General features: G+C 43.0%; 1 protein-coding gene and 1 long non-coding RNA gene across 8 annotated transcripts in view; both read left to right on the top strand.

Annotated features, from left to right (window-relative positions):
- The window catches only part of LOC309664125, a 764,383-nt gene that overhangs the window by 237,082 nt on the left and 501,181 nt on the right, over positions 1-26,120 (top strand). The gene's annotated exons all lie outside the window — the stretch shown is intronic.
- Positions 1,656-26,120, top strand: part of ADRA1A (adrenoceptor alpha 1A) — a 99,283-nt gene continuing 74,818 nt past the window's right edge. For 3 of the 7 annotated variants that reach the window (XM_082468971.1, XM_082468966.1, XM_082468972.1), the window contains exon 1: positions 1,656-7,590. In XM_082468971.1, coding sequence (XP_082325097.1) covers positions 6,708-7,590 — 883 coding nt within the window. In that variant the 5' untranslated portion in view covers positions 1,656-6,707. The remainder of the gene's footprint in view (positions 7,591-26,120) is intronic. The other 4 variants (XM_082468970.1, XM_082468969.1, XM_082468968.1 and 1 more) reach the window with 4 other exon arrangements.

The following is a 26,120-nucleotide window of genomic DNA, read 5'->3' as shown; positions in this document are numbered from 1 at the left end:
TTTCTGACTAAATCCTGACTGATAGAAACATGGACAAGCAAATCAGAAAAGTATAAATGAAAATGTCAAATCAGTGTATAAAAATACACTTATAATTACAGAATAAAAATTTTAATGAGATATTTTTACTTGTTAAATTGGCTAAGGTTTATTTCATTTATATTTATTTATGTACTTACCGATTTTATTATAAATACTCAAGGTTAACAAGAGGAAAAAAAAGGAGGTTCTGCCATACACTACTCTTAGGAGTTTACACTTTCCATTTGCATTTGTAAAACCTTCTTAGGAGGCAACATGTATTATAACCTTTTAAGTGTTCATAACTTTCGATTCTTTAATTTCACTTATAGAAGTTATTCTTAAGAAAAAGTTAGAGTACAATGTTATATATGGATATTTATCACAGTACAAGTTATAAATCAGACATCTGTTAAAAACATAAATATCCAAGTATTAATTATCCAAATATTTAAATTTATCATGACATATACACACAATGAAATTGCTATGCAGCCATTATAAGTCATGTTTGGGCAGAAATTTAATAATATGGGGTTAATAATATTAAATGAAAAAACAAGATATATAACTGTAGGTACAGTATGATCGCAGTATTGTATATAATGTATATTTACACACATAATATTGTAAATACATGTATATAATATATTTCATATATATATATCTATGTATGTCATTTATACACGTGGGTTTAGAAAAAGGGAAAATATTCCAAATATTTAACAGTGTCTATTTCTCCAATGACAGAATTACAGATTAGTTTTATTTTTATATATTTCTAACTTTTTAAAATGTGCTACTATGAGCATATATTTTATAAGGAAATTCAGGTCAATAAGGATTTTAATGTGCCTGTAAGAGCAGGTCAGCAGATGGAGAAATGAGATAAAGAATTTCTAAATTTGTTACAGATATTGATTTAGGTGTTTCAATTCCCTTTCTGTTGTTATTGGACAAAGGTATTGAAAGAATTCGATTGATGTGCCTCAACTAATACTTGCTATGTAAAGAGCAGAGTTTTATTCTTTTAAAAGTATAATTGGCTACTGGCTGGCTTGACTCCACATTCCCACCATAACATACACTGTACGGATGGGACGCTGTGAATCCCATAACTTGAAGCAAGTTATTTTCTCAGGGTGACGAGAACAATCGGGATGAATGATGCCAAAGACAGAATCGTTATCTCATGCTAGGCTTCCTTCAGCAGTGTCTGTGCACTGGGAGTCTTCTCGGTTCATTCAAGGGTTAGAACACAATGTTTGTTTGGAGAATCATGACTTGGATACCGCATCAGTATCATTCTGAGCAAAGATTTTCATTTCCCTCACACTTTTTTTTAAGCCTTAGGAGAATTCGTTGAAAAGCCAGGTCTTTTTGGTGGATACTAACATTAAGCCCTCTACCCTGTCAGTGGAATTATAAATTCCAGAAATCAGTTCCTAATTTCATTGTGTATTGTCTTGTAAGACAATGATTGACAGATTCTTTTTTTTCTTCAAAGCTTCCCACACTAGCTGACTTTCTCACTAGTCACTAACAGAGTCCTGCCGGTCTAAGGCGTCCGTGTATGTCGATTGCAAGCCCTTCTTCTCCAATGAGGTTGGTTCCCCCTGTGTCTGTGAACACACACACACCCCACTCTACTGTACAGCTGCTGTTCATCTGCTTACCTTACTTTTGTCTACCAATCCGAATCCTGCTTATCCTGCAAGCACTAAGTCAAGCAACATCATCCCATGAGGCTTCCCAGAACCTCCCCTGCAGGAGATTTCTCAAGTTCCAGCACATCTGAAGTCTACAGAGTAGCACTCTTAGGTCCAGGTAATAGGACCCGTGCCTTGGGTTTCGTGCTTTAGAAAGCCCAGCTCGGACTCCCTCTGGCTGTAGCCCTTTCCATGGAGCAAAAAGTCCACAGGAGTAAGGTAATATCCCAGCTCCCTTCTAGATCATGCTCTGGGATCTAGCATCTCCTTCCCCAAATGGTCACACAACCACTTTCAAGGACTTTAGGCCTTTTTTCTGGGTCTACCCTCTCAAGGGAAGACCATATCACAGGTGTGTGCACCCTGAGGCCCAAGGCCAAGAGGCAGCTGTTTGGGTGTACAGGCTGAAGTGTTCACACATATCTGCATGGCCCTTCAAGATGTGGGACAAGAAGGAAGAAAAGGAGTAGACAGGAGTCATAGCCAGCTCTCCCACTCTGCCGTGTAGGGTCACTCTGGTTACATCAGTGGACCGGGGCATAGTTCACAGGGCATTTCAAACACCTCTGCAGCTGAATACTTTGTGCTCTTGTTAAATGTGGAATTTGGACCACTCTGGGTTAGAAGTATGTTTCACTTTAAAGTAGCACACAAAATAAGCAGAAAGGGAAAGGGTTAATAAGATTAATAACAAGAGAGTTGATAAGCTTCATGAGATATAATCTCACTCAGTCCAAATAACCCTGGGGTTGGGGGTTATTGTCTCCCTTTAAAAATTAGGAAACCAAGGCTCAGAAAAGCTGAGTTCCACCCTTGTTTCATAGGAGGGCAGGAACAGATCTTTACCACTCCACAGCCTACTCTTTCTTCACTCCACCTTCCCATGGGTCTATCTCAACATCTTCTGGGACACCCACATCAACCATTCTTTATGAAGATGAATAGTTTCCTGTTTGCAGGTCTGTGATTAGCCATGGAAAAATTGGTTCTGAGAGCTAGTTTAGCCAAGATTGATGTTCACCGGCTTGGAAGTGGATTTGAAAGACCTACCTGGTAGCATACAGAGGCCAAGGTGGAAATAAAGCGCTGCTCTTCTCCGTCTGGGCACTAGCTAATCGGTTGAGGGGGTGGGATTGTGAGTATGCTTGTCTGTTGGAGGTGGGGTCCTGGGGGTTCCAAAAGCCTTTGTACATTTTGACCCTGCAGAGTTGAGCAATTTTCAGTCGCTCTTCTTGATAACACTACTTCCCTTATTTGCCACCGAACAGATCTTACTAGAAAGCTTGCATTCACGGTGTCAGGTTAATGAATACGAAACTAAACAATAATATCGTCCTCTGGTGGATGGGATTTCTGAAGAACAGACCTTGTATACATATTTGATGATAAGATGTAGGGGTCTCAGGGAACTGTAGTAAAGCCTGTTCCACGGAGGGGACGGCATCTCAGAGAGCAAGTGACTTAGTAATTAGAGGGAACCCAGATTTCCTGTCTCCTCATCCCATATGCTTTTCCTACAACATAAAATTCACCCCCCCTATAGATGTGGCGGGTGGGACGGCATTGTTTACAGGAAAGAGGTCATCTGAATTTTAGGTCTTTGATGAAGCAGGGCTCCCTGATCCTCCTGAGGGCATTCCTCTGAGGCATTTGGAGGTATACTGCTATAAAAAAGTGTCCCAAACATCTCCCTTGGAAAAGGTAACAATGTTAATAAACTTTTGTTCGGGTGAGGGAATTCAAATACATACTTTCCTGTACTGAAAGTTATCTCTTTATTACTAGGTTTAAGAGAACCTACTAACTACTTTATAAACAGTGTGTTTTGTCTGAATCAATAAAGATGAAAGAAGGGGACTTAGGAGGTGGGAATCAGAATGGAGAAAATTCTGGTATTTTCCCAATATTCTAAAACACAGGTGGTTTTCTTCAATTTTAAGCTAAACAGAACATGGAATTTACCAGAAAAAAAAAAAGTAAATAAGACTGGTGATGTCAACTTTTCATACTCCAACTATTCATGCATTAAAGAGAAATAACACTCTTTTAAAGGGTACATTTTCTTACGGAAACTGGAAAATAATTAATAGCACTTTAATAACACTAAGCCACGTAAGAAACTGCAGCGCGAGCATCATACTTTCTAAGTCCATTTGTCTGAAGAAATGAGAGATGGATCGTATTTCAGAAGGTTTAGATATGCTTACTTTATTTTCCTAGAATTATAATTTTATTACAGTCAGATTTATTGAATTTTATCTGATTTTACATTCATCTTAAAGCATCTGCAAATAATATAATTTACCTGCATATATGGCATAACAATATGCTTCTTTTTGATTTTAACAGAACCTAAGTGTTCATTGAATCAAGCTGTTCAAAAGTAACTTTACTGGGCATTTCTTTGAACACATCATACACACAGTAATATGTGTCTGGCAAGTGTCTATTTTTCTTTACTTTTAAAATCAGATCATTTAAAAGAGTTATTTACTACAAATAAAAAATCCCTTCTACCCGCTCCCCCCACCCCCACGCCACACACACACACTTTCTTAAAGTGAAGCGAGAACCCAGTTCACCCAAGGCAAGAGAAAAAAAAATACTGCTGCGCGCACTCTTCCTGTTACCTCAGAGTAATACGGTAACAGCAGGAGATTACGGTACTAGCTGGGGCTACTGACTGTGTTACGTCAGCGAGAGCTGCAAAGTTCCTTGCCATTCTTTGCTGATGTCGGGGAGCTGAATATTAAAAGGGTGAAGGTGGAGTTATTGCCTGGCTGTATTTGGTTTTTTTTTTTTTCTATTTTCTCTCTTTATTTTTAAAATCTCCAGGTAAAACGTCTGTGAGACAGGAGCTTAAAGACGTCTGTGGTAGAGGAAGGGGTGAGTCAGCGGGTGCAAAAGGACTAGGAGTTGGTTCGTCGGAAAAGGTCCCCTCTCCCCCGAGGGAGGAGGCGGCAGGGCTGCTCCTGGGACCGAAAGCCCGTCCAGTCCCCGCCACGCGCGCGAGAGTGCTTCTGCATCCGCGCTCCAGGTGAGTGCGCTGCAGCGCCGGGCGCCGGCGTCCAGCAGGGCCGAGTGGATGAGAGAAAACCTCCCTGGGCCTCAGGGTGAGACCCAACTCCCGCTTTCCCCAAGCTCCTCCCGCTTCTTTCACCCTTACCCTTACCCCACTTCGTTTCCCTTATATATTCTGGGAAGTTATTTCCTCGTTAACAAGTGTGTTTTTTAACTCCGTATTTACCGCTCCGAGGTAGGGGGAAACGGGTTTCTGCAGTTGCTTGCTTTTTGTACCGCCTGTGAGCTCTAGAACTTGTCATGTTCACAGCAGCCTTTGCCCGGGAATCCCGCCTCAAGGCCCAGCCGCAGAGTCCTTACAAGGCAAGGTGTGTCCCCACTCCCCGCATTCCTGCCTCAGTCCCTGCGGTCGGCCCACAGCTGTGGAAACCTAGCTCTCTTACGCAGACCGTGGTCCCCAGCTCGGAAAATACGAGGCGTCCCCTGTCCGCGGGCGCGCGGACTTGATTTTTACGCCTACTGTACAAAATCCGCAGTGACTGCCGCCTGCACAGCCCTTTAGACAGAGTGACGCTCCCCGCTCCCACTCTTCCTCTTGGACCCCCGGAGCCCGCCTGGGTGTGGCTTGAGGCTCGAGTCCTCCGGGACCGCTGATCCTCTGGCTAGGAAAGGAATCCTGGACCGATCTAGGTCGCGTTCAGCCCTCGTTGGGTCGCGAGGGCTTTGCTCTGGACGCGGCTCTCAGGCCGGCTTGGCTGGTCGACAGACCGACGCTCTCCGCACACTCAAGTGTGAATTCCTCGGGCGTGAGCGTGCGCGTGGCACTGGCCCTGCGGTCCCCGGGTCGCAGCGGCTCCCTCTCCCAGGCCGCCTCCTCCAGGTGACTGCGAAGCAACCTGTTCTAGTGGCAACCGGGTAGATCCTCCGGGTTTCCACCGGCTTGGCTCGGCGCTGCATGCCCGTCAGCCGCAATCGCGCTTCTCGGGCTCTGGGATTTTAATTTCACTGCACGGCTGCTAGCAGTCCGGCCTCCGGGCGCTGCAGCTTGGCGGGTGTGTGCTTCGGTTCTTGAACCCCGCGAGAGGCTGCGCGGCGGCGCGCGCCAGGGCAGATTCCCAGCGGCGGGGCACGGCTCGCGGTCCCCTCCCGCGCGCTCGCCTGCTGCCGGGCGAACCGCTTCGGGATCGCAGAGTCGGCAGGACTCCCCGCCGGGTCCGACCGCCAGTCGAGGCAGGGCACAGTCTCATTCCCCAGGGCGCCTGGCTTACACTCCGCATTTCTCTTTGCGCTCTTTCAGGAGGACGCTGGCAAACGACGCTCCGCAGCCGCCTCGGTCTTGGCAAACATTTCACATCCACGTCCCCCGGCCTGCGCGCCTAGAAGCTGGATCTACCATGAGTCCAGCCACACTGAGGGTAACTGCGGGTGGGGAGAAGTGCCCAGATGCCAACGGTCCCCGCCTTTGAGAGTCGACGGCAGACCCGTCCGTGCTTGTGGTTTGTGGGAGAGACAGGCGCCGGATTTTTGAATTCCAAATTATGTGCAGAATGTTTAATCTTCACACCCGGACGGATCCGACAGTGCAGGAAAGGGGACTCGCGTAATTCTGGGACTGCATTTTGCATCGCGTCTCCTCGAGCTCTGTGCTGAGTCTCGCGTAGGGAGGGAGTGGGGGCCCCGGGCCAGCGTTGCTGGTGGAGAGGGTCGGCGGGCAGCCCCGCGCGCCCCTGACCATGTTGCCTTTAATGCCCTGCCCCTTTGCGTGGCCTTCTGAGGGTTTCCAGGGCTGGCCCGGGTTGCTTCCCACCCGTACGCTCTCTCTTACCCCCAGACAACCCCAGCAGGCAAGGCTCCCCGGAGCGGAGACCTTTTGACTCCCCGCTCCCTCGCTCCCACCTCCGCCCAGGCCCAGCGTGGCCCTCAAGAGCCGGAACTCGCCCGGCTCCGGCTGGGACCATGGTGTTTCTCCCTGGAAATGCCTCGGACAGCTCCAACTGCACCCACCCGCCGCCACCGGTGCACATTTCCAAGGCCATTCTGCTAGGGGTCATCTTGGGGGGGCTCATCCTTTTCGGGGTACTGGGGAACATCCTTGTGATCCTTTCCGTGGCCTGCCACCGGCATCTGCACTCGGTCACTCACTACTACATCGTCAACCTGGCGGTGGCCGACCTTCTACTCACTTCCACGGTGCTGCCCTTCTCCGCAATCTTCGAGATCTTGGGCTACTGGGCCTTTGGCAGGGTCTTTTGCAATATCTGGGCGGCGGTGGACGTCCTGTGCTGCACTGCGTCCATCATGGGACTCTGCATCATCTCCATCGACCGCTACATTGGCGTGAGCTACCCGCTGCGCTACCCCACCATCGTCACGCAGAAGAGGGGTCTCATGGCTCTGCTCTGCGTCTGGGCGCTCTCCCTGGTCATCTCCATCGGGCCTCTGTTCGGCTGGAGGCAGCCGGCCCCCGAGGACGAGACCATCTGCCAGATCAATGAGGAGCCGGGCTACGTGCTCTTCTCCGCGCTCGGCTCCTTCTACTTGCCGCTGACCATCATCCTCGTCATGTACTGCCGGGTCTACGTGGTGGCCAAGAGGGAGAGCCGGGGCCTCAAGTCCGGCCTCAAGACCCACAAGTCGGACTCGGAGCAGGTGACGCTCCGCATCCATCGCAAAAATGCCCCGGTAGGAGGCAGCGGGGTGCCCAGCGCCAAGAGCAAGACACACTTCTCCGTGAGACTCCTCAAGTTTTCCCGGGAGAAGAAAGCGGCCAAAACACTGGGTATCGTGGTCGGCTGCTTCGTCCTCTGCTGGCTGCCTTTTTTCTTAGTGATGCCCATTGGTAAGTCTTTACAGCACCTCATTTTAGCATTTAGGAGTCTTCACCCTCTTCCCATTATGCTACCCCAGACTCACAGTCAGGGGTGGAAGAGAAAGGATCTGCATTTCAAACAGCAAAGCTAGGGAGGGCAGTTAAGGAAAGGCTCCTATGTAGAAAAGTACATTTTCATTCCCTTTCTGCTTCTGGTTTCATTTATATAACGTTCTAGGGCACTTTTTCAACTACTGCAAAGTGGCATCCTACCGAAGCAGATTAATTGGTCTCCTTAATAAGAACGTCAACTTTTCTTAATGCTTTAAAGCATGTGTTTAATTTAAATACATCCATCCTCGGATTTCAAGTCTCAGTCTCCAGCAGGCCCTTAGGCAGGGACCATGGAATGCCACTTTCACCTCTGCTGCTGTGGACTGCAGATTCTTGTGTCCTAAAAGTAAGCACCATGCTTATTCTGAACAAACGTGTAATTTTATTATTAGATTAGATTATTAAGGGTTAGTTATAACGGTCTGCTTATGTTCTGTATCTGTGTTCATTTCGTTTTCTGGATTCAGTGTGGAAGAAAGTATGGTGAGCCACTGACAAGAAAAAAAAAATGATATTATGTCCAAACCAATTTAACCTTTAAAGAATTCAACATAATGTTTCCAATAAGTAAATACATTCCGCTTTATTTTAATACCAAGTATTAAAGCAAACACTAGTCTTAACCAAAATCATTCAGGAAGCTTCAGATGACACTGTTTGAAAATAATACAGTAATGTTACAAATCCAATTTTCGCAAATGCTAAATCAGCTGTTGTCAAACTAATTAGTTCATTATAAATATCAGCAAGCTGATCGACTTGGAATCGTCTGTCTCTGGAAGGCCTTCCTGAGATCCCAAAATGGTTGTTTGCTATTTTTAGCTTGTGAGCTCAAATATAGACCCACACATTGGTTATCCACTAACTCTGGCAAACAAAAAATTACAATTGAAAAATTAATAAAAGTCTGTTTCTGTACTTTAGAGCCAATTTACATGGCATGTACTGAAAGTAATTTGCAACACTGTGTAGTAATAGCAGCTATTATTTTTTGAGGGCTAACTATGTTTCAGATATTGACAATTTTATATCATTAGTCCTCTCAGTAACTCAGTGAGGCATGCATTATTATCCTGTAATCACAAGTCGGGGGAAGGGATTCTTCGGGTGCTAGGGCTTTGCTGTCTAACACCATAGCCACCAGCCCCACGTGGCTGTTTAATGTAAGTTAAAATTAAAGAAAATTAATATTCAGTCCCACCAGCCACATTTCAAGTGTTCAAGAGCCACATGTGGCCAGTGGCTACTGTTTTGAAGAGCAGAGATATAGAACATTTCTATCACTGCAGAAATTTCTACCCAACATGGCTGCTTGAGATGCCCTTCCAAGTCCACTCCCTGGCCTTTCATCATTATTGCTTTCTCTGCTCCTAGAATTATATTAGAGTTTTGAATTTATTTAAATAAATTTAAATAAATAGTAAAACTCTTTACTTGAGCCACTGGCTGCTTACCTGCCTGTCTGCATCCCATCCCTTCCTCCTGAAGTTTGCACATTTATTCATGCATCTATCTGTTCACTTGTTGAGTATTTATTAAGCACTTGCTCTAGACATTTAGGATGAACAAGGCAGAAGAATCCTTGCAGTAATATGTTTGCAATCTTTGGGGGGAAATAGACAAAAACAAATAAATATATCTTAAGAAGTCAAGGATTAATAAGCACTATTTTAAAAATGAACAGAATAAGAGGATAGAGTGGTGCTCTATCTATCCATGTGGCGAGTGGTCAGAAAAGTCCTCTCTGAAGAGGTGATATTTGAGCAGAGACCTGACTGAATTGAGGAGCCAGCCTTGCAAAGTCTGGGAGGAAGAGCTTTCTGGGCAGAGGGAACAGCATGTGCAGAGATGGGAAGGAACCTGACCTATCTTTTAAGCCAAAGTAGAATTTGCATATTATTCTAATTGTGATGGGAAGCCATCCAATCAAAGGGGCTTTAGCAGGTGAGTGGCTGGTCTTATATTTTTAAAGGATCATTCTGGCTTCTGGGAGGAGTGAGGGCTATTTTGGGGTGAGAGTGGAAACAGGGAGACCAGTTAGGAGGCTGTTGGAGACGTCAAGGAGAGAAAGGTGAGGGTGCCCTGCACTCAGGTGAGACAGGTGGGGGTGATGTGAAGTGATCACATTCGGCACTTATTTCAAAGGTAGAGCTGACAAGTTTGGACATGGGATATGAGAAAAGGAGAGGAATAGAGATAAGTCCCGGGTTTGGGGACCTAACAACCGTGTAAATAGTAGTGCGTTTTACTGAGATTGGGAAAACTAAAGGTCGTAAGGGGCTGGTGGGAGTGTAAAGTACAAGTGCTTATTTGTACAGCCATGTTGAGAAGTGTCTATTAGATGTCTAAATAGAGATGTCAAGTAGGCAGTTAGATACATGAATTTGGAGCTAAGAGGGGAAGCTGGGCTATGATATAAACTTGGGACACCTCACCATATTTAAAGCCACAGAAATGGAAGGATCTGCAAGAGAGAAAGTCTGGAGAGAAAAGAGAGATAAGAACCGAGGCTTGGGGCATCCTGATATTTAAAGGTTGGGAAAAGGAGAACCAACCAGCAAAAGAAATTGGGAAGGAGTGGCCAGGGAGGTAGGAGAGCCTGATGTCCCCGAAGCTGAATGGAAATGTTTCACCAAGGCAAGAGTCATCAGCTGTGTCACATGCAGCTGCTAGGCCAAGTCAGAGGAGGACGGAGAATCAACATTGGACTTTGGCCATGTGGAGGTCCTTGGTGATATGAGGAGGTGCTTTGAGGATAGTAGTTTCCGTGGAGTGATGGAGACAAAAGCCTGATGGTGTGCTTTCTTGAGAGAATGAAAGATGAAGTGGGGACAGTGAAAACAGGCAACTCTTTGGAAAGGTTTTGCTAGACAGTGGAGCAGGGAAATGCAGTGTAGCTAGAAGGATCTAGAGAGAATTTTCAAAGGTGGGAGACAGGATATCATATTTATATTCTGATGGAAATGATGGAATAGAGAGATCCTGATGGTGTAGGCAAGGAAGGAGACCAGAGGGTTTAGAGGTGACAGGGAAACCAGGGTGTATGAGCACAGAGGCAGTAGGTATGGAGGGAGAAAGGTAAAGATCTTTTCCAAATATATGTATATCCTCAATGAAATAAGAATCAAGATCATCTCAAAATTTGATGAATTTTATGTATTTTTAAAACTGTTATTTTTTAATTTCATAATGACTAAAAGAATAGAAAACATGCAAGTTTTTAAAAAGCAGGTGTTCCTCACTACCAAGCCAAAAGTATTGTTGTGAGAGTTAAATTTTAGATGTGGGTAATGGTAATTGCTTGCGCGTTGCTTTGCACATCAGGAACAAATTGTAGTCAGACAGATAAAACTAGACATCAGCTTAATTCCTCTTTTTTCAGGTTCCCTTCTATATCAGTCTGCTCATTCTTAAAAAGAAATGAACCAAATATCTAAATGTATATGAAACTATCCTGTGGTATCTGTATTCGCTGTCTTCAATAAATTGAGTTGAGTTGAAAAGAAAAAAGTAAGAATCAAGATCATCACCTAAGAGTAAGGAAGAAATAGGAAATGATGGAGGTTTGAGGAGCAAAAGAACATGTGAAAGATTAATCTTTGAGGTGAGGGAGTAAATAGATGATGGAAATTTAGGAGGTCCTGAGGATGTGTTTGAGACGTAGGGTCACAAATTTAAAGGAAGGCCAATCAAGAAGGCTGGATGCTGCTTTCTCACAGCTAAGAGGCTGAGGATGATAGGGAATGTTGCTGATGACTGACTGTATCTAGGGACCCTGGTAAAGAAGGGGAGTGTGTTAGAGCTGATTCACTGTGTTATACAGCAGAAACTAACACAACATTGTAAAGAAATTATACTCCAATAAAAATGTTAAAAAAAAAGAAAAGGAGTGTGTGAAGGGACATAGGCTAGATCAGATTACTGGTCATACAGAGTTAGATGGTGGAAAAAGTTCAGGTAAGGATAGGTGATTGGGAGTTTGGGACTGCTGGTGGTGGCTTAGCTATCCAAGGAGATGAGCATGATAGACTGGGTCTTGAGGTCCTCCAGGGGAAGGAGACTCTGGTCTAATCATAGCCTCCCTCTCGGATCTGCTGTCTTGGAGACCTGGTAATGTTGAAGTGAAGATGGGCACAAGATCACCGAACCTACCACATCTGTGGTCCACGGTTTCTTCTTGACACTAAACTAGTAAGACACTATTTCTTCCAGGAGCTGTGGCTGTATAATAAGTTCCAGGCACTGTGTTAGACAGAACAGAAAGATGACTAAAGCACATTCCCTGCCCTCAAGGGCCTCACAATCTAGTTAAGGAGACAAATTGAAAAAGATTATCACGAATCTGTGAGATTGGTCCCCAAAGTGGTATTACAAGTGCTGAGAAATATGACAATTAACTGTGTCTGGAGATCACTACAGAAGCTTCTAGAAGTATTGCAGTTTGACTAAGCAGGGACTTGAAGACAGCACTACGTCTGCTGGGCCATCAGTGAGATGTTATTTGTTTTTAGTAAGTATCTGAAGTACATAGTTCATGCAAAATGTGAATAGAAGAATAAACATGTCATTATGTTATTATACACAAAGGACACGAGCTCTTAAGTATAACAAGTAGTCTCTTGGGGAGAATAGCTTATCAGCTTGCGCTAGGCTGCCAGAGAACAGTGGGACTGGAAACTAAAACCAGAGCAGGGGTGAGTGAGTGTAGTGTACAAAGCTGAGAGGTGAAGCCCCCACCTGTGTAAGAACCAGACCAGGACAGTCAGGTGAGTGAGGGCTTTCCATTTCATTGCTGAAGGTCCATCTGGACTTATGAGAAGGTTCTGTCCCCTCCTGGACTCTACACTTCACTCTCTCCCCAGCTCCTCCCAACCAGGGCTGGGTGGGCTGCTGGACTGAATAGTGTGATTGCAGGTAGGAATCTGACTTGTTTGCTTTCAAGTCTAAGTCTTGCTAGTCTTGTTTTCTTTCCGCATCCTAAATGTTTGGTTGAAATTGAGAACCCCTTCGGGGGAGGGGGAGGATCATACTTCACGTCGTTATCAGTCATTTATACCTTAGAGTGAATGTTTTTAAAAAACAAGTTTTGATCATGAAGCTAAATAAAGAGAATTTGAAGGTGTTAGCCTTCAACATAGGAAACAAGGAGGGGTATAATTGTGCCTCAAGGAAGCCTGGGCACCATCTTTGCTTACTTCATCCTTTTGTCTAGAGCCCAGCAGTACCAAAGGCAGTGTGCTGGGTGGAAAAAGTGTTGACCTGAGATTTCAACCCAGGCTTTCTTTTTCATAAAATATGCCTAGCATAGCGCCTAACACAGAGCAAATGGCAATAAATGTTAATCTTATCTGAATTCATATGATTCACAGACCATCACTGACATATTTTTTTTTATAAGTTTATTTATTTATTTTTGGCTGTGTTGGGTCTTCGTTACTGCCCGCAGGCTTTCTCTAGTTGCGGCGAGCGGGGGCTACTCTTCATTGCGGTGCGTGGGCTTCTCGTTGCGGTGGCTTCTCTTGCTGCGGAGCAGAGGCTCTAGGCGCGGGCTCAGTAGTTGTGGCTCGCAGGCTTTAGAGCGCAGACTCAGTACTTGTGGCGCACGGGCTTAGTTGCTCCGTGGCCTGTGGGATGTTCCTGGATCAGGGCTCTAACCTGTGTTGCCTGCGTTGGCAGGCAGATTCTTAACCACCGCGCCACCAGGGAAGTCCCCACTGACATATGTTGATGCAGGATGTTGCCATGAGGAGTGGATGCCCTTGGAGGTCTGAGAAAAAGAAAGCATCAGAAAGAAAGGGATGAAGGGGGGCAACATCTACTGAACATATGGTTATGTGTCGGAACTCTGGGCACATTATCTGATTTAAATACAAAATAGGCATTATTGTCAGACTGAGCCATTGCTATTATCTCTGAATGAAAGGAGATAGCGTTGGGCTGAGCTGTGGTTCAGGTGGACGTCGACTATTTGAGAATTAGTTTAAAATAAAAAAGGCGGACAGCACATGGTAAGGAGGGGGAATAAGTTTTAAGATGGAGTGTTCAGGGAAAGGCAATACTGGCAAGGAGATTATCAGGTGGAAGCAGTGAGGCAGAGAATGATTCCCTCACTTAATCTGCAAAATTTCACTGAGCGTCTAGTATGTGCCAGGCAGCTAGAGAATCCCTGGAGATAAAGACAAACAAATCCCTGCCGGGACTTCCCTGGCGGTTCAGTGGTTAAGACGCTGCGCTCCCAATGCAGGGGACACTGGCTCGATCCCTGGTCAGGGAACTAGGATCTCGCATGCCGCTCCTCGGCGTGACCAAATAAATAAATAAATACTCATCTGCTTTATCCCACAGCATACATACAACACTCTTAGAATAAAAATAACAGCACAACCAGCAATATGATTACTGTAAACATTAAAAAAAAAAAAAATCCCTGCCCTAGTGGAGCTGAAAATCTGCACAATTAAATACATAGCAAAGTCTCAGGTGGTGACGTGAAAAACAGCCAGGAAAAGGGGCGAGTACATGTAATGACATAATGACTCTGACTCTTGTGCATGCCCAAGACAACTCGAGACTATGTTGCTTTGCTGCAGGTACAAAAGATCAGGCCCCTGATATTTATGGAAAAGGTTGACTTCTGAGAGATAACGGTGTGGAGAGAATCTAAGAGCCACTGTGATTTTAACATGAGACCAGTTTTTCAGTTACTCTTGCTGTACCACCAGTCATCTCAAAACATAGTAACTTAAAGCAGCAGCTTGTGACCCTGGGGGGCGGGGATGAGTCCAGGTCCAGTCCACTGGACTGTCTGGGTGTCAGAATCGGTGGCCGCTCTTCCTCCAGGGGTTGAGACGTGCCCTCCCGCAGTGTGGCAGTTCTCTCCAAGAGGGCAGGAGCTGCCAGGCTTCTGAAGAGAGAGGCCCAGACCCGGCCCAGTGTCACTGCTGCCTCATTCTGCAGGAAAAGCAAGTCATGTGGCCAGTATAGGTTCAAGGGGGGGAGAGAAATAGACTCACCTCCTGATGGGGGAGCAGATCCATAAAGGGATGAGGGGATTTTTGTGGCCATCCTGCAGCACCTCTTCCTCACAAGCACATCAAATAGCATTTCTCGTTCATCTTCCAGTTATTTTTGGAGAACTCCCCGTATGCTGGGCTTTCCGCAGTGCGCCATGTAAACACCAGTCTGGGTGCTTGGCTTCCTGCAGACTTCTAATCTCCACAGGGAAACAGACGTTAATCAGATAACCACATAAAAAGTCCAATGAAGAGGATGGGGTGGTACCTTGGAAACCTATGCTGTGGATAAGGGTGACCCTGGGCAGGAGGGCAGAAAAGTCTTGCTAGGAAGGAGAGCTTGACCTTTGAGCTGAGATCTGTAGAATGAGGAGCTCCTCATTGGCTAAAAGGAGGAGGGAAGGAATGGGATGGGTAAAAACTCCGATAGGACTGGCTTGATGCTTATGAGGGTTTTCCAGAAAGCCAATGTGGCCAGAGATGAAAGGCTGATAGAAAACTAGTATCAAATGAAGCTGGACAGAAAGAGATCTGACCAAATAAGCCTTTAAAGTCATATTATGAGTTTGTGTTTTTATCTGGAGAGGACCAGGAGCAGAGATGACATGATCAAGTCTATATTTTAAACTATCAAAGGCTTAATGAAAAGAAGACTGTGGATAGACCAGTTGGGAGACATTTACACAGGACAGTTGAGAGATATCCTGCCAAGTAGGATCCTTCTCACTCGTGATTGAAAATAGTTATTTCTGTGAGCTGCCACATAGTTTTTGAATGCCTCTTCTGTCATTGCCTCCAGAGCAGATTTACGAGAAATGCTTTCCCTGATCACAAGTAGTCTAACCAGACTTGGCTTTAAGTTAATTGTGGCTCTTTCTGCAAGACGAATGTGTCAACAGAGATTTACCGTCATATTCAAAAGAATGTGCTGCAGCCTCAGAAAACGTCTACTATAAGTTCTAACAAAGCTTTGAACAATTGCCGCCTCTTTCAAACCAGCTGCACACTGGCAAGTCATTACTTTGAAGGAGACGATACGTAGTGACTTAGGCATTGCTGTGTTTTGTTACCTCATAGTTTCAGGTTCAGACGCTAGGATGTTTTCCTGAGGCGTTTTCTTTGTTTGGTAGATTCACTGTCTTTTAGCCCTTTCACTTGGTTTTCCAACTGGACACTTACATAGTGGCTTCTCATTTTGAAACTGCATGTTTCTTTACTATTTGAAAATTTCCCCCCATATTTTTATCAGTCGTTTATATTTCGATTTTGTGATGTGAAATTGCTCATCTGTGCTCTTTGGCCACATTTTATTAAGTCATTGATTTTCATTTATTTTCTTTTTGTAAGATTATTGTATACATTGAACATTAATCACTTATTACTGCATATCCTGGGTTGCCTGCTTTCTCATGCTATATTCAGACATGCTGAGAAAATGTACCTTCTTTATTTCTCAAAAACTGATATGGTCTTTTTCATGAACTCCAGCAGAGACACACACACACACACACACACACACATACACTTTTAGTTGATTCAGTCAAATCCAGTCACTTAAGCAGCGTCTTTATATACTCAGCCTCCCTTGGATAACTCAGCCTTTCAGGTTTGCCTGCTAAATTGTTCATCAGGGGCACACATCACCTCGTGGTTATTGGGGTCGGGGAGAGAGGAGATTGTCGGGCCCTCGGTTGACCTTCCATGGTGATTTTTAGTTTCCTGCGCTGGGGATGTTGGCTTAGTCTAGTGACCGGTCCCCAGGCGCTAGTCTCCAGCCATCACGCAGCCGTCTCCCGATAAGTCTGATGGTGCTCACCCATGGACCATTGACCCACCTGATGACTCAGCCCCACTCAGTCCTTACTGCGACTACAGACACTCAAAGTTTATGTGTGTCTCCATTTGGTTCCTGGCTGGGGTGACAATTGCTCTGTGGCCATAAGCCAAGGAGTCACTTTATCCATAACAGCCCCCGTGATCACCTTTCACAAGCTTCTGAGCTAAACCCGCAGCAATGTTTCATCCCTGTCTCAAGGTATGGAGAGCCCTGTGGGTTCCTTCCACACCCAAGCACACCACACCAAACAGGTGTGCCAACCCAGACTTACTCTCTGCCCACCCACACCGGCTGTCACTTTAATGGGTGCTAGAGCCCTCCTGTGTCCTCTCCCAGATGCCCAGAATGGAGAGTGGGGAAAAGCGCCTTCACTACCACCTTTATCTTCTTAAATGCCTCTGTGGTTCTTGTTGAGAGGGGAGCTCGGAACAAACACCAGGATGCCTCTTTTCACTGCCTCCTTCCCCACTTTTCCCCGCAGTCCACCGGTGGAGGACAGATGTGGCAGGCTTTCCCTTCCTTTTTCTGGCTAAATGGGACCCTCCTCAACACCATGTCCCCTTCCTTCCCTGTGGGGGGGGTATCTATCTTCTATGGAACAGCAATGGCAAATGGATGCAGGCGGAGAGAGCGAGATAGGTTCACTGAAAAGGGAATAAAGACCAGGAGTATTTAACAATGTTATAATCTTTATACATATTCAGCAACTATTTTTCCCATTGGTTTTTTTTGCATTTTATCCTTTTTGTGGCTTTTACAAATACATAGACATTTAAAATGTTTATGTAGTCACATATTTTAATCTGTTTCTTCATGGATTGTGCCTTCTCAGGGATGCTTGGAGAGATCTTCCCCCACGTAAGTCAGATAACCTCTATTTTCTCCTCGTTCTTTTAAACCATCATTTGTCATCTACCTGGAATTTACTTTTGTATTTTGGTAGGTGATGTCTAACTGTATTTATGTAGAAACGGTTAACCAGATATTCTTAAAAGATTTATTGAATGATGTATCCCTTCCCATCTTCTTTGGAAAACTACCTTTGTTGTATTAGAATCCTGAATCTATTTTGGAACTCCCACTTCTGTTACATTTATCTGTCTCTCTAATATTGGTGCTACATTATTTTAACTACTGTTGTTTTGTAATACATTTTAATATTTTCTAGGTTAAGGCCCCTGGATGAATATTCTTTTTTTTAATAAATTTATTTATTTTATTTATTTATTTTTGGCTGCGTTAGGTCTTTGTTGCTGCTCGCGGGCTTTCTCTAGTTGCGGCGAGCAGGGGCCACTCTTCATTGTGGTGCACGGGCTTCTCACTGCGGTGTCTTCTCCTGTTGCAGAGCACAGGCTCTAGGTGCGCGGGCTTCAGTAGTTGTGGCTCGCGGGCTGTAGAGCACAGGCTCAGTAGTTGTGGCGCACAGGCTTAGTTGCTCTGCGGCATCTGCTATCCTCCCGGACCAGGGCTCAAACCCGTGTCCCCTGCATTGGCAGGCGGATTCTTAACCACTGCGCCACCGGGGAAGCTCTGGATGAATATTCTTTTTCAAAATGATTTTGTCCGTCTTTGCCTGTTCTTCCGGGAAAAGTCTGGACTCATTTTGTCAAGTTACATCTCTTACCCCCACCAGCACCAACACACACACACACACACACGCACACACTCACACACACACACAAATACTGTCACATGTTAATTATAATTTTTAGTATGTATAGATTAATTTGAAAGGAGACATCTTTATCACATTGAGACCTCCTGTTAAGAAATATGACATATGTAAATCAACTCTACTTCAATAAAAATATATGACATGTTTCTCCATTTACTTCCCAAACTACTTTTGGACTATTGTTTAAACTTTACTTTTAATCACACTTACTAACATGTCTTAGAAAAATGACTGTTACAATGAAGTCAGGAAATGCTGCTTTGGTATTTCAACATTAGATACAGCACGTTGGTTTTTAGATCAGTATCCTTCATCATGTCAAGGACGTATCTTTCTATAGTTTATAGAACAATTTTATCAAAAATGAATTTTTAATTTTATCAAATGCTGCTTTTTAAATATGCATCAATATAATATTTTTCATTGATATTGATTTGATATATTTTATTACCTAATATTAACCTATCCATATATTCTTGGATTCAATTCTATCTGATCAGTGACATTATTCTTTTTTATGTTACTGCATTACACTAAGTATTTTATTTCTGGTTTGCATCTGTATTTCTGTGTGAAATGAGTATATCGTTTTATTTTACAGTGCTGTTTTTGTTGCATGTTGGTTTCGAGTTTATGTTAACTTTATAAAACGAATTGTGACACTCTCCATTTTTTTTTTCTACCATCTGTAACAATTTAAATAGCATAAGAATTATGTGTTCCTTGAAGGTTTGAAAGAACGTGCCCATAAAACATTTGGACGCAGCTCCTTTTATGGATGCAGCTCTCAGAGACTGGTTTCTATTTCTTCCATGGATAGTGGTCTATTCTGATTGTCAGATTTGATAATCTTTGTTTTCTTATTTTCTATTTTCCTTCTCATTGAGGTTTAACATTTTAGCACAGAATTCTACATGAAATTCTGTTATTTTTCATTTCTTTTCTATCTTTCTCATTTCCCACATCATATACTTGTGTTTTGTTGCTTTTTGTCTTCACTGAGATATCTTGAAAGATTGTCTATTTCATTAGTTTTTTCAAAGAACCCATGTCCTAGATTTATTAATCACTTTGCTCTGTTTTCCAGTGCACTAATTTAATCTCTAGAAATTTATTTTTCTGGTTATATTTTGTTCTTTTATATTAACTTGAGGAAAATGTTTGGTTCACATACTTTAATTTATTCCTGTCTAAGATTAAAAACAACCAAAGTTGTACATTTTCCTCCAAGCAGACTTGAATTCCTTACTTTATGTTTTGCTAGGCAGTACTCTCATCCAGTTTTTCTGTTTTTCCTCTTTTAGTAGCTCCTTAGTCCTATGTGGACAGAAGAGGATTCATTGTATTATTGTTGTTCATTAATTTAAAAAATAATTTGTGTTTTTATCCCCCATTTTTAAAAATTAATTTTGAATTTACTTTATAGTGGTCAGAGAATGTGCATCCAATAATTTCTAGCTTATGAAATGAATTGAGGCTTTTTTAATGACGATATATGATCAATAATTAGCACATTTAATAGATTTAATGTTTGAAAGATATATATTAATTAAACGTTAACGAGGTGTTATTAAGATCATCTTTATCCAGTATTCATTATCTTTACCTTTATCCATGATCTACTTTATTTGTTACATATTGAGAGAGGTATGGTAAACCTTCCTGCTGGGAATAATTCTTCCAATTATTTCTTATATTTTTAACAGGTTTTGCTTTATATATGTTGATGCGGATGCATGATACTTAAGAGATTAAGTCAATAACACCTTCGTTTAAAGGTATAATTTAGATTTATTTATTTAATTAATAGAGTTTTTGTCCTATTTATTTTTCCTTGATATGTACATTTTTGAAAATTAATATTGCAATCTCTAATATATTTTTGTTTGCATTTGCCAACATACCTTTGCCCGTCTTTTTTTTTTTTTTTAATTTATTTATTTAATTTATTTATTTTTGGCTGTGTTGGGTCTTCGTTGCTGCGCATGGGCTTTCCCTAATTGTGGTGGGCGGGGGCTACTCTTCGTTGTGGTGTGCGGGCTTCTCATTGTGGTGGCTTCTCTTGTTGTGGAGCACAGGCTCTAGGCACGCGGGCTTCAGTAGTTGCAGCATGTGGGCTCTAGAGCGCAGGCTCAGTAGTTGTGGCACATGGGCTTAGCTGCTCTGCGGCATGTGGGATCTTCCCAGACCAAGGCTTGAACCCGTGTCCCCTGCATTGGCAGACGGATTCTCAACCACTGCACCACCAGGGAAGCCCCTCCCTGTCTTTTTATACATCAGCTTGTGTAACTTGCATCAAATGGATTTTTCAGTGTCTACCTGTCTTATCTGGGTAGTTGTCTCTTAGTAAACATTTAACTAATTTCCACTGATTGTAACAGATGTATTTGGGTTGATTTTTGTCTCCTGGTTTTATGTTTCCTTCCTTTTCTTTGTTTTCTGTCTCTTGCAAACTGGACCATTTTATTCTTTGCTTTTTAAATTCTGCAGTATTTTGGAAAGGTGGTCTCCTATTTTTAATTCTACTAGAGATTATCTTTGAGCTTTTCAAAAGCATTTTTTAAACCTTCGTTTCTCTCTTAAACAACCATCCCTATTACCCACCTTTGCCCACATAAGGGAGGAAGTTTATCACACTCTTATTTTCCCTTCCTCCAGAAACCTACATCTTTTGGTTAATAAAATTCTGTGTTTTAAATGTCGGTTATTGCTATTAAATGTTTATATTTCCTATCCTGTCTTTTGTATCTTTCTGTAATTTAGTAATACAAATAGCCTTCTTATTATATACTATGATTTACTCATTCATGAGCTCCGGATTTTGCTTTATCTACCATGTGAAATAAGGACCAGCACACTATGGCCTGTTTTTGTAAGTAAAGTTTTATTGGAACACAGCCATATACATTTGCTTACAAATCATCCATGGCTGCTTCCATGCTACAGTGGCCGAGTTGAGTAGTTGCTGCAGAGACTGAATGGCCCACAAGGTTTAAAATATTTGCTATTATATTAGAGTATAATGCCAAATAAAATTTGACCAATAACAACATAAGCCAAACGCATTTTTTAAGCCCGTATATGCCTGAGCCTAAATACGTGAAAGACAACTTCTCTGAGTATAGAACCCGAGTTATATATTTTTTTAATTTCAAAATATTGTTGTTGTTACTCCTCTGTCTCTTGGTATTTAGTGCTTTATAAATGACTTGAGGCCAACTTGATTATTGTTTTCCTTTTCTCATGTATTCTCTTTATTTATGTGTTTATTTTCTAACCAAGATGTTTATAGAATTTTTTCCCAATCAAATTAAAAAATGTCTCCTGGACATTTCTGGTTGTGGGGTAACTTTTTCATTGTGATTGCCTGGAACCGTGTGCACATTTTTTTTTTTTTTGTCCTGAAGCTAAAGATAGCATCCTTTGGTGATCACTTTGTCTACTTCACTCTTTCTCTTGGAATTCATATTAGCTCTATTTTGGATCTCCTGTACCTGTCCCCTTTTCCTCTTGCTCTTTTACCCACATTAGTCATCTTCTCGCTATTTTCCTCTGACTTCCAAGTTTCTCACGTTTCTCCAGTGTGTGCTCTATTTTACCTAGTTAACCTTAGTAGCTACCTCCACCACCTTTGCTCCAGTCCACTCCATTTTATTGGCATATTGTTCCATCTTCATTATCTCCTACGCTGCATTTGTAAACCCAATAGCTCTTTAAATCGCATTTCAATACAACATATTTTCTTCCATATCACTGTTTTAAAAGTGGAGTTTTATTTTTTATTTATTTATTTAAAGTATTTATTTATTTATTTAGTTGCACCGGGTCTTAGTTGCAGCTCACCAGCTCTTCAGTTGTGGCATGCAAACTCTTAGTTGCGGCATGCATGTGGGATCCAGTTCCCTAACCAGGGATTGAACCCGGGCCTCCTGCATTGGGAGCATGGAGTCTTATCCACTGTGCCACCAGGGAAGTCCCAAAAGTGGAGTTTTATATCTGAGGATCTCAGATTCCTCAGATCGATCTCATCTCCTGAACAGCTGAATGTTTTCACGGGAACAGTAATTCTTCTCTTTTTGTTCAACCTCACTGAGGGTGACCTAGGGATAAAATTTGAAATGGGTGCTGTTTGGAACTGGTTGGGTCCTGGTCCAAATCTTTCAGGCCCAGATTAAGGGGAGAAGGAAAGAATTGTCTTTGTTGTAGTTTATATTTGCCAGAGTATACCGATCTGTTCATCCAGAGCGAGCAGAGAGGAGGTAGAAGGACAAAGGTTCACTGTTGCACAGCAGAAGAGTCCTTGTTCTGTTTGGTTGACACAGTGGGTGCAGTGATCTCTCCTCCAGGTGGCATGACCGGCCCCCTGGGATCCACGTCCCGAAGAACCTCCCTTTACTTGTTTGCTGGTCTTAATGGGAAAACCGAGGGATTTCCCACCCTGTGTGGACCTCAGTATCAGTACTCTCCTCAGACACTGGAGTGCAGTTACGATTTGTCTTTGAAAAGCTACCCCTGAGTCTGTCTGTATCTCTAGCATCTGCTATTCCAAGCCCCTGGGGGTGTCACCTGGCAGCAACTGGGAGCCATCTTCCCTTCACCCCTTTTCTTGAGGTAAACTGAGGACCCATTAGTCCTTCATTCAGGCCGGTGGTGATGGAATTATAGTTTCCAGAAATCTCTCAGAGGTTCTAGCTTATGGATATGGCCCTTCCCTAGTGTTTTTTAGTAGTGATGTAAAATTTCACCTATATGTGTATTCTTTTAGATTTATTAAGAATTTAGAAAAGGGATGAGGAAGTGCAGCTTGAGCCACACATCCACTGCCTCAGCCCTGGCATCTTTTCAGGTTGATATCAAAATGTGAAGCAGAAATGAGAATAGCCTGACATGTGATCATTTCCTTTGGTTTCATGGAAGCTTGTGGTTCAAGACAAAGCAATCGGAGGGAGATACCTATGGAGTCAGATGGGGCAGAGTCCGTGTAGGTAAAGAAGGCTGAACTTTCTCTCGATCACAAGTGGATGAGATGAAATCATGGGAAGAGCTTACCAAGTCTTCTCCTAGGATAAAGAAATGAAGGAGTTTACGTATGGGATGTGAGGCGTGGTCGCCCTAGTCAGTTCAAGCTGTTGTAACAGAACACCACAGACAGGCTGTCTTAAACAACGGATATTTATTTCTTACAGTTTCGGAGCTGGGCAGTTTCGAGGTCCGGGTGCAGCGTGGTCAGGTTCTCGTGAGGACCCTCTTCCTGGTTTACAGACGGCCAGTTTCTCGCTCTGTCCTCACACTGCAGAGGGCGAACCAGCTCCGGTCCCTTTATCTCCTTATAAGAACACGGATCCCATCATGGGAACTCCACCCTTGTGACCTCGTCCAAACCTAATTAACTCCCAAATTGGAGGCCCTGCCTCCAAATACCATCACAGTGAGGGGTAAGGCTCCAACAGATGAATTTGGGGCGGGGAGACACAAGCATTCAGTCCATAGCAGTGGTGCTTGCAGGCCACTTTTTGCATCTAATTTAATTCCTAGAAAAAGCCTGTAAGATAGAAGTCGCCAGGCTCATGTAGAGAAGTGGAAACCAAGGCACAGCAAGGAGGAAATGACATCTTGATGGAGCTCTACCTGGTTGCCCTCCCTGGAACAGAGGAAAGTGCTCTGGCCGTGAGTTAAAAGCCCTGGGTTCCAGCTCCTCATCTGTAGAAAAAGGGGCTTGCGTGGGGCCAGTAGATTTCCAGCTTCTCAGCTTCACAATTCCTTGTTCCAATGATATCCTACTCAGAAGCCATGAAATGGCTCAGAAAGTGGTGCTGCGCCCACGGAAGCGGCCAGGGAACCCGGAGTCCTGGACACTGAGTCCTCGCCTTCCCACTGGCAGTGGCCGCTGGGGGGGTCTGGAGCACAGGTTGCTCTCTGTAATAGTATCTGATTCCAGACTCAGTAAAGGGTATCAGAAGAAGTTCTGGAAGGAGTTCGGTTTGCATTTTCAAAGGAGAAGGAGGGAAAGTTGACAAAGGGCACATCGGCTGTCATTGTTCTGGAATGCTGGCAGAGCCGTAGTCTTTGCCCAAAAAGGGTTTGAAAAGGGAACATTGCACACTAACTTTCTTTATTTTTTTGTGTACTCTCCGCATTTAGCTTATCGCTGGGGCATTTAGTTGCCAGTGAGAAACTTGCTGTTTACAAATTGGTCATGTAGTTTGATCCCATATGATGAGAAATGTTTTTGAAGGTTACCTGCCATCTGCAATCATTTGCTTTGTAAAATGATTTTGCTGTCATCAAGAGATAACTAAAGGACAATCTCAGAAATGGCTATTTTTTTTAAAGGAAACTCTAGGAGAGGGTGAACTCCCAGGAAAACAAACCGTTCCTAAAGAATTCACAGCAGGAGTTCTCAACCAGGGGTGATTTTGACTCCCAGGGGACATTTGGCAATGTGTGGAGACATTTTTGGTTGTCACGATGTCACAGTTGGGGTGAGAGGTGCTATTGGCATCTACTGGATAGAGGCCAGGGATACTGCTAAACATGCTTCAATGTGCAGGATGGCCCCACAGAAAGAATTATCCAGCCCCAAACGACAACATTGCCAAGACTGATAAACCATAGTTTATATTAAAGGAATTCCTAAAATCAGTCAAAATCTTTAGAAACACCACGTTTAAAGCAAAAGAAAACCAATTCTGATTATGATTCAGACTGTTTTTTTTTAACTGTGTTTCCAATATCTTGGCTAGTGATTCCAAAAAAAAAAAAAAAAAAAGCAAACAAAAACAGTCTCCAGATGCCTTAAGGTCCCTTAAAAAGTAATAGTTGTCTACTCACTATTTTTTTTATTTTGGTAAAATTTACCATTTTAACCATTTTATAGCATACAATTCAGTAGCACTTAGTACATTAACAATGTTGTGCAATCATCACCACTATCTACTTCCAAAACATTTTCTTTACCCCAAAATGAAACTCTGTTCCCTTTAAAAGTCACTCTCCGTTTCCCCCATCCCAGGCCCCTGGCAACCATCGATCTGCTTTTGTCTGTATAGATTTGCCTGTTCCTGATAGTACATATAAATGGAATCATACACCGTGTGGCCTTTTGTGTCTGGCTTCTTTCACTTAGCATAATGTTTTCAAGCCTCATCCCTGTGTGGCATGTATCAGTACTGTATTCTTTTCCATAACTGAATATCATTATATGGATATACCATGTTTTATTTATCCTTTCATCAGTTGATGGACATTTGAGGTGTTTCTACCTTTTAGCTATTGTGAATAGCACTGCTACAAATATTCAGGTAAAAGTTTTTGTTTGAATACCCGTTTTTAGTTTCTTTCAGCTTATACCTAGGAGTGGAATTGTTGGGTCATATTGTCCTACTATGTTTAACTTATTGAGGAACTAACAAACTGTTTTTCACAGCAGCTACCCCAGTTCACATACCTACCAGCAATGTATGAGGGTTCCAATTTCTCCACATCCTCACCAATACTTATTTTCCTTTTTGTCTTTTAATTATAACCATCCTACTGGACATAAAGTAGTATCTGTTGTGGTTTTGAATTGCGTTTCAGTGATGACTACAGAAGTTGAACATCTTTTCATGTGGTTGTTGGCCATTTGCGTACCTTCTTTGGCATAATGTCTATTCAAGTCCTTTGCCCATTTTTAAATTAGGTTGTTTGTCTTTGTTGTTGAGTTGTAGGGGTTCTTTATATATTTAGAATACTAGAACCTTATGAGATATATGACTTGAAAATACTTTTCTCTCATTCTGTGGATTGTCCTTTCACTTTCTTGATAATGTCCTTTGATGCACAAATGTCTAATTTTTATGAAGTCCAATTTACCTAATTTTCCTTTTGTTGCTTGTGTTTTTGGTGCTATATCTAAGAAATCATTGCCTGATCCAGGTCA

Source organism: Balaenoptera physalus, assembly GCF_965194825.1.
Source record: "Balaenoptera physalus genome assembly, chromosome: 7".
Classification (NCBI taxonomy): Eukaryota; Metazoa; Chordata; class Mammalia; order Artiodactyla; family Balaenopteridae; genus Balaenoptera; species Balaenoptera physalus.
This window is presented reverse-complemented; position numbering and strand designations above follow the sequence as displayed.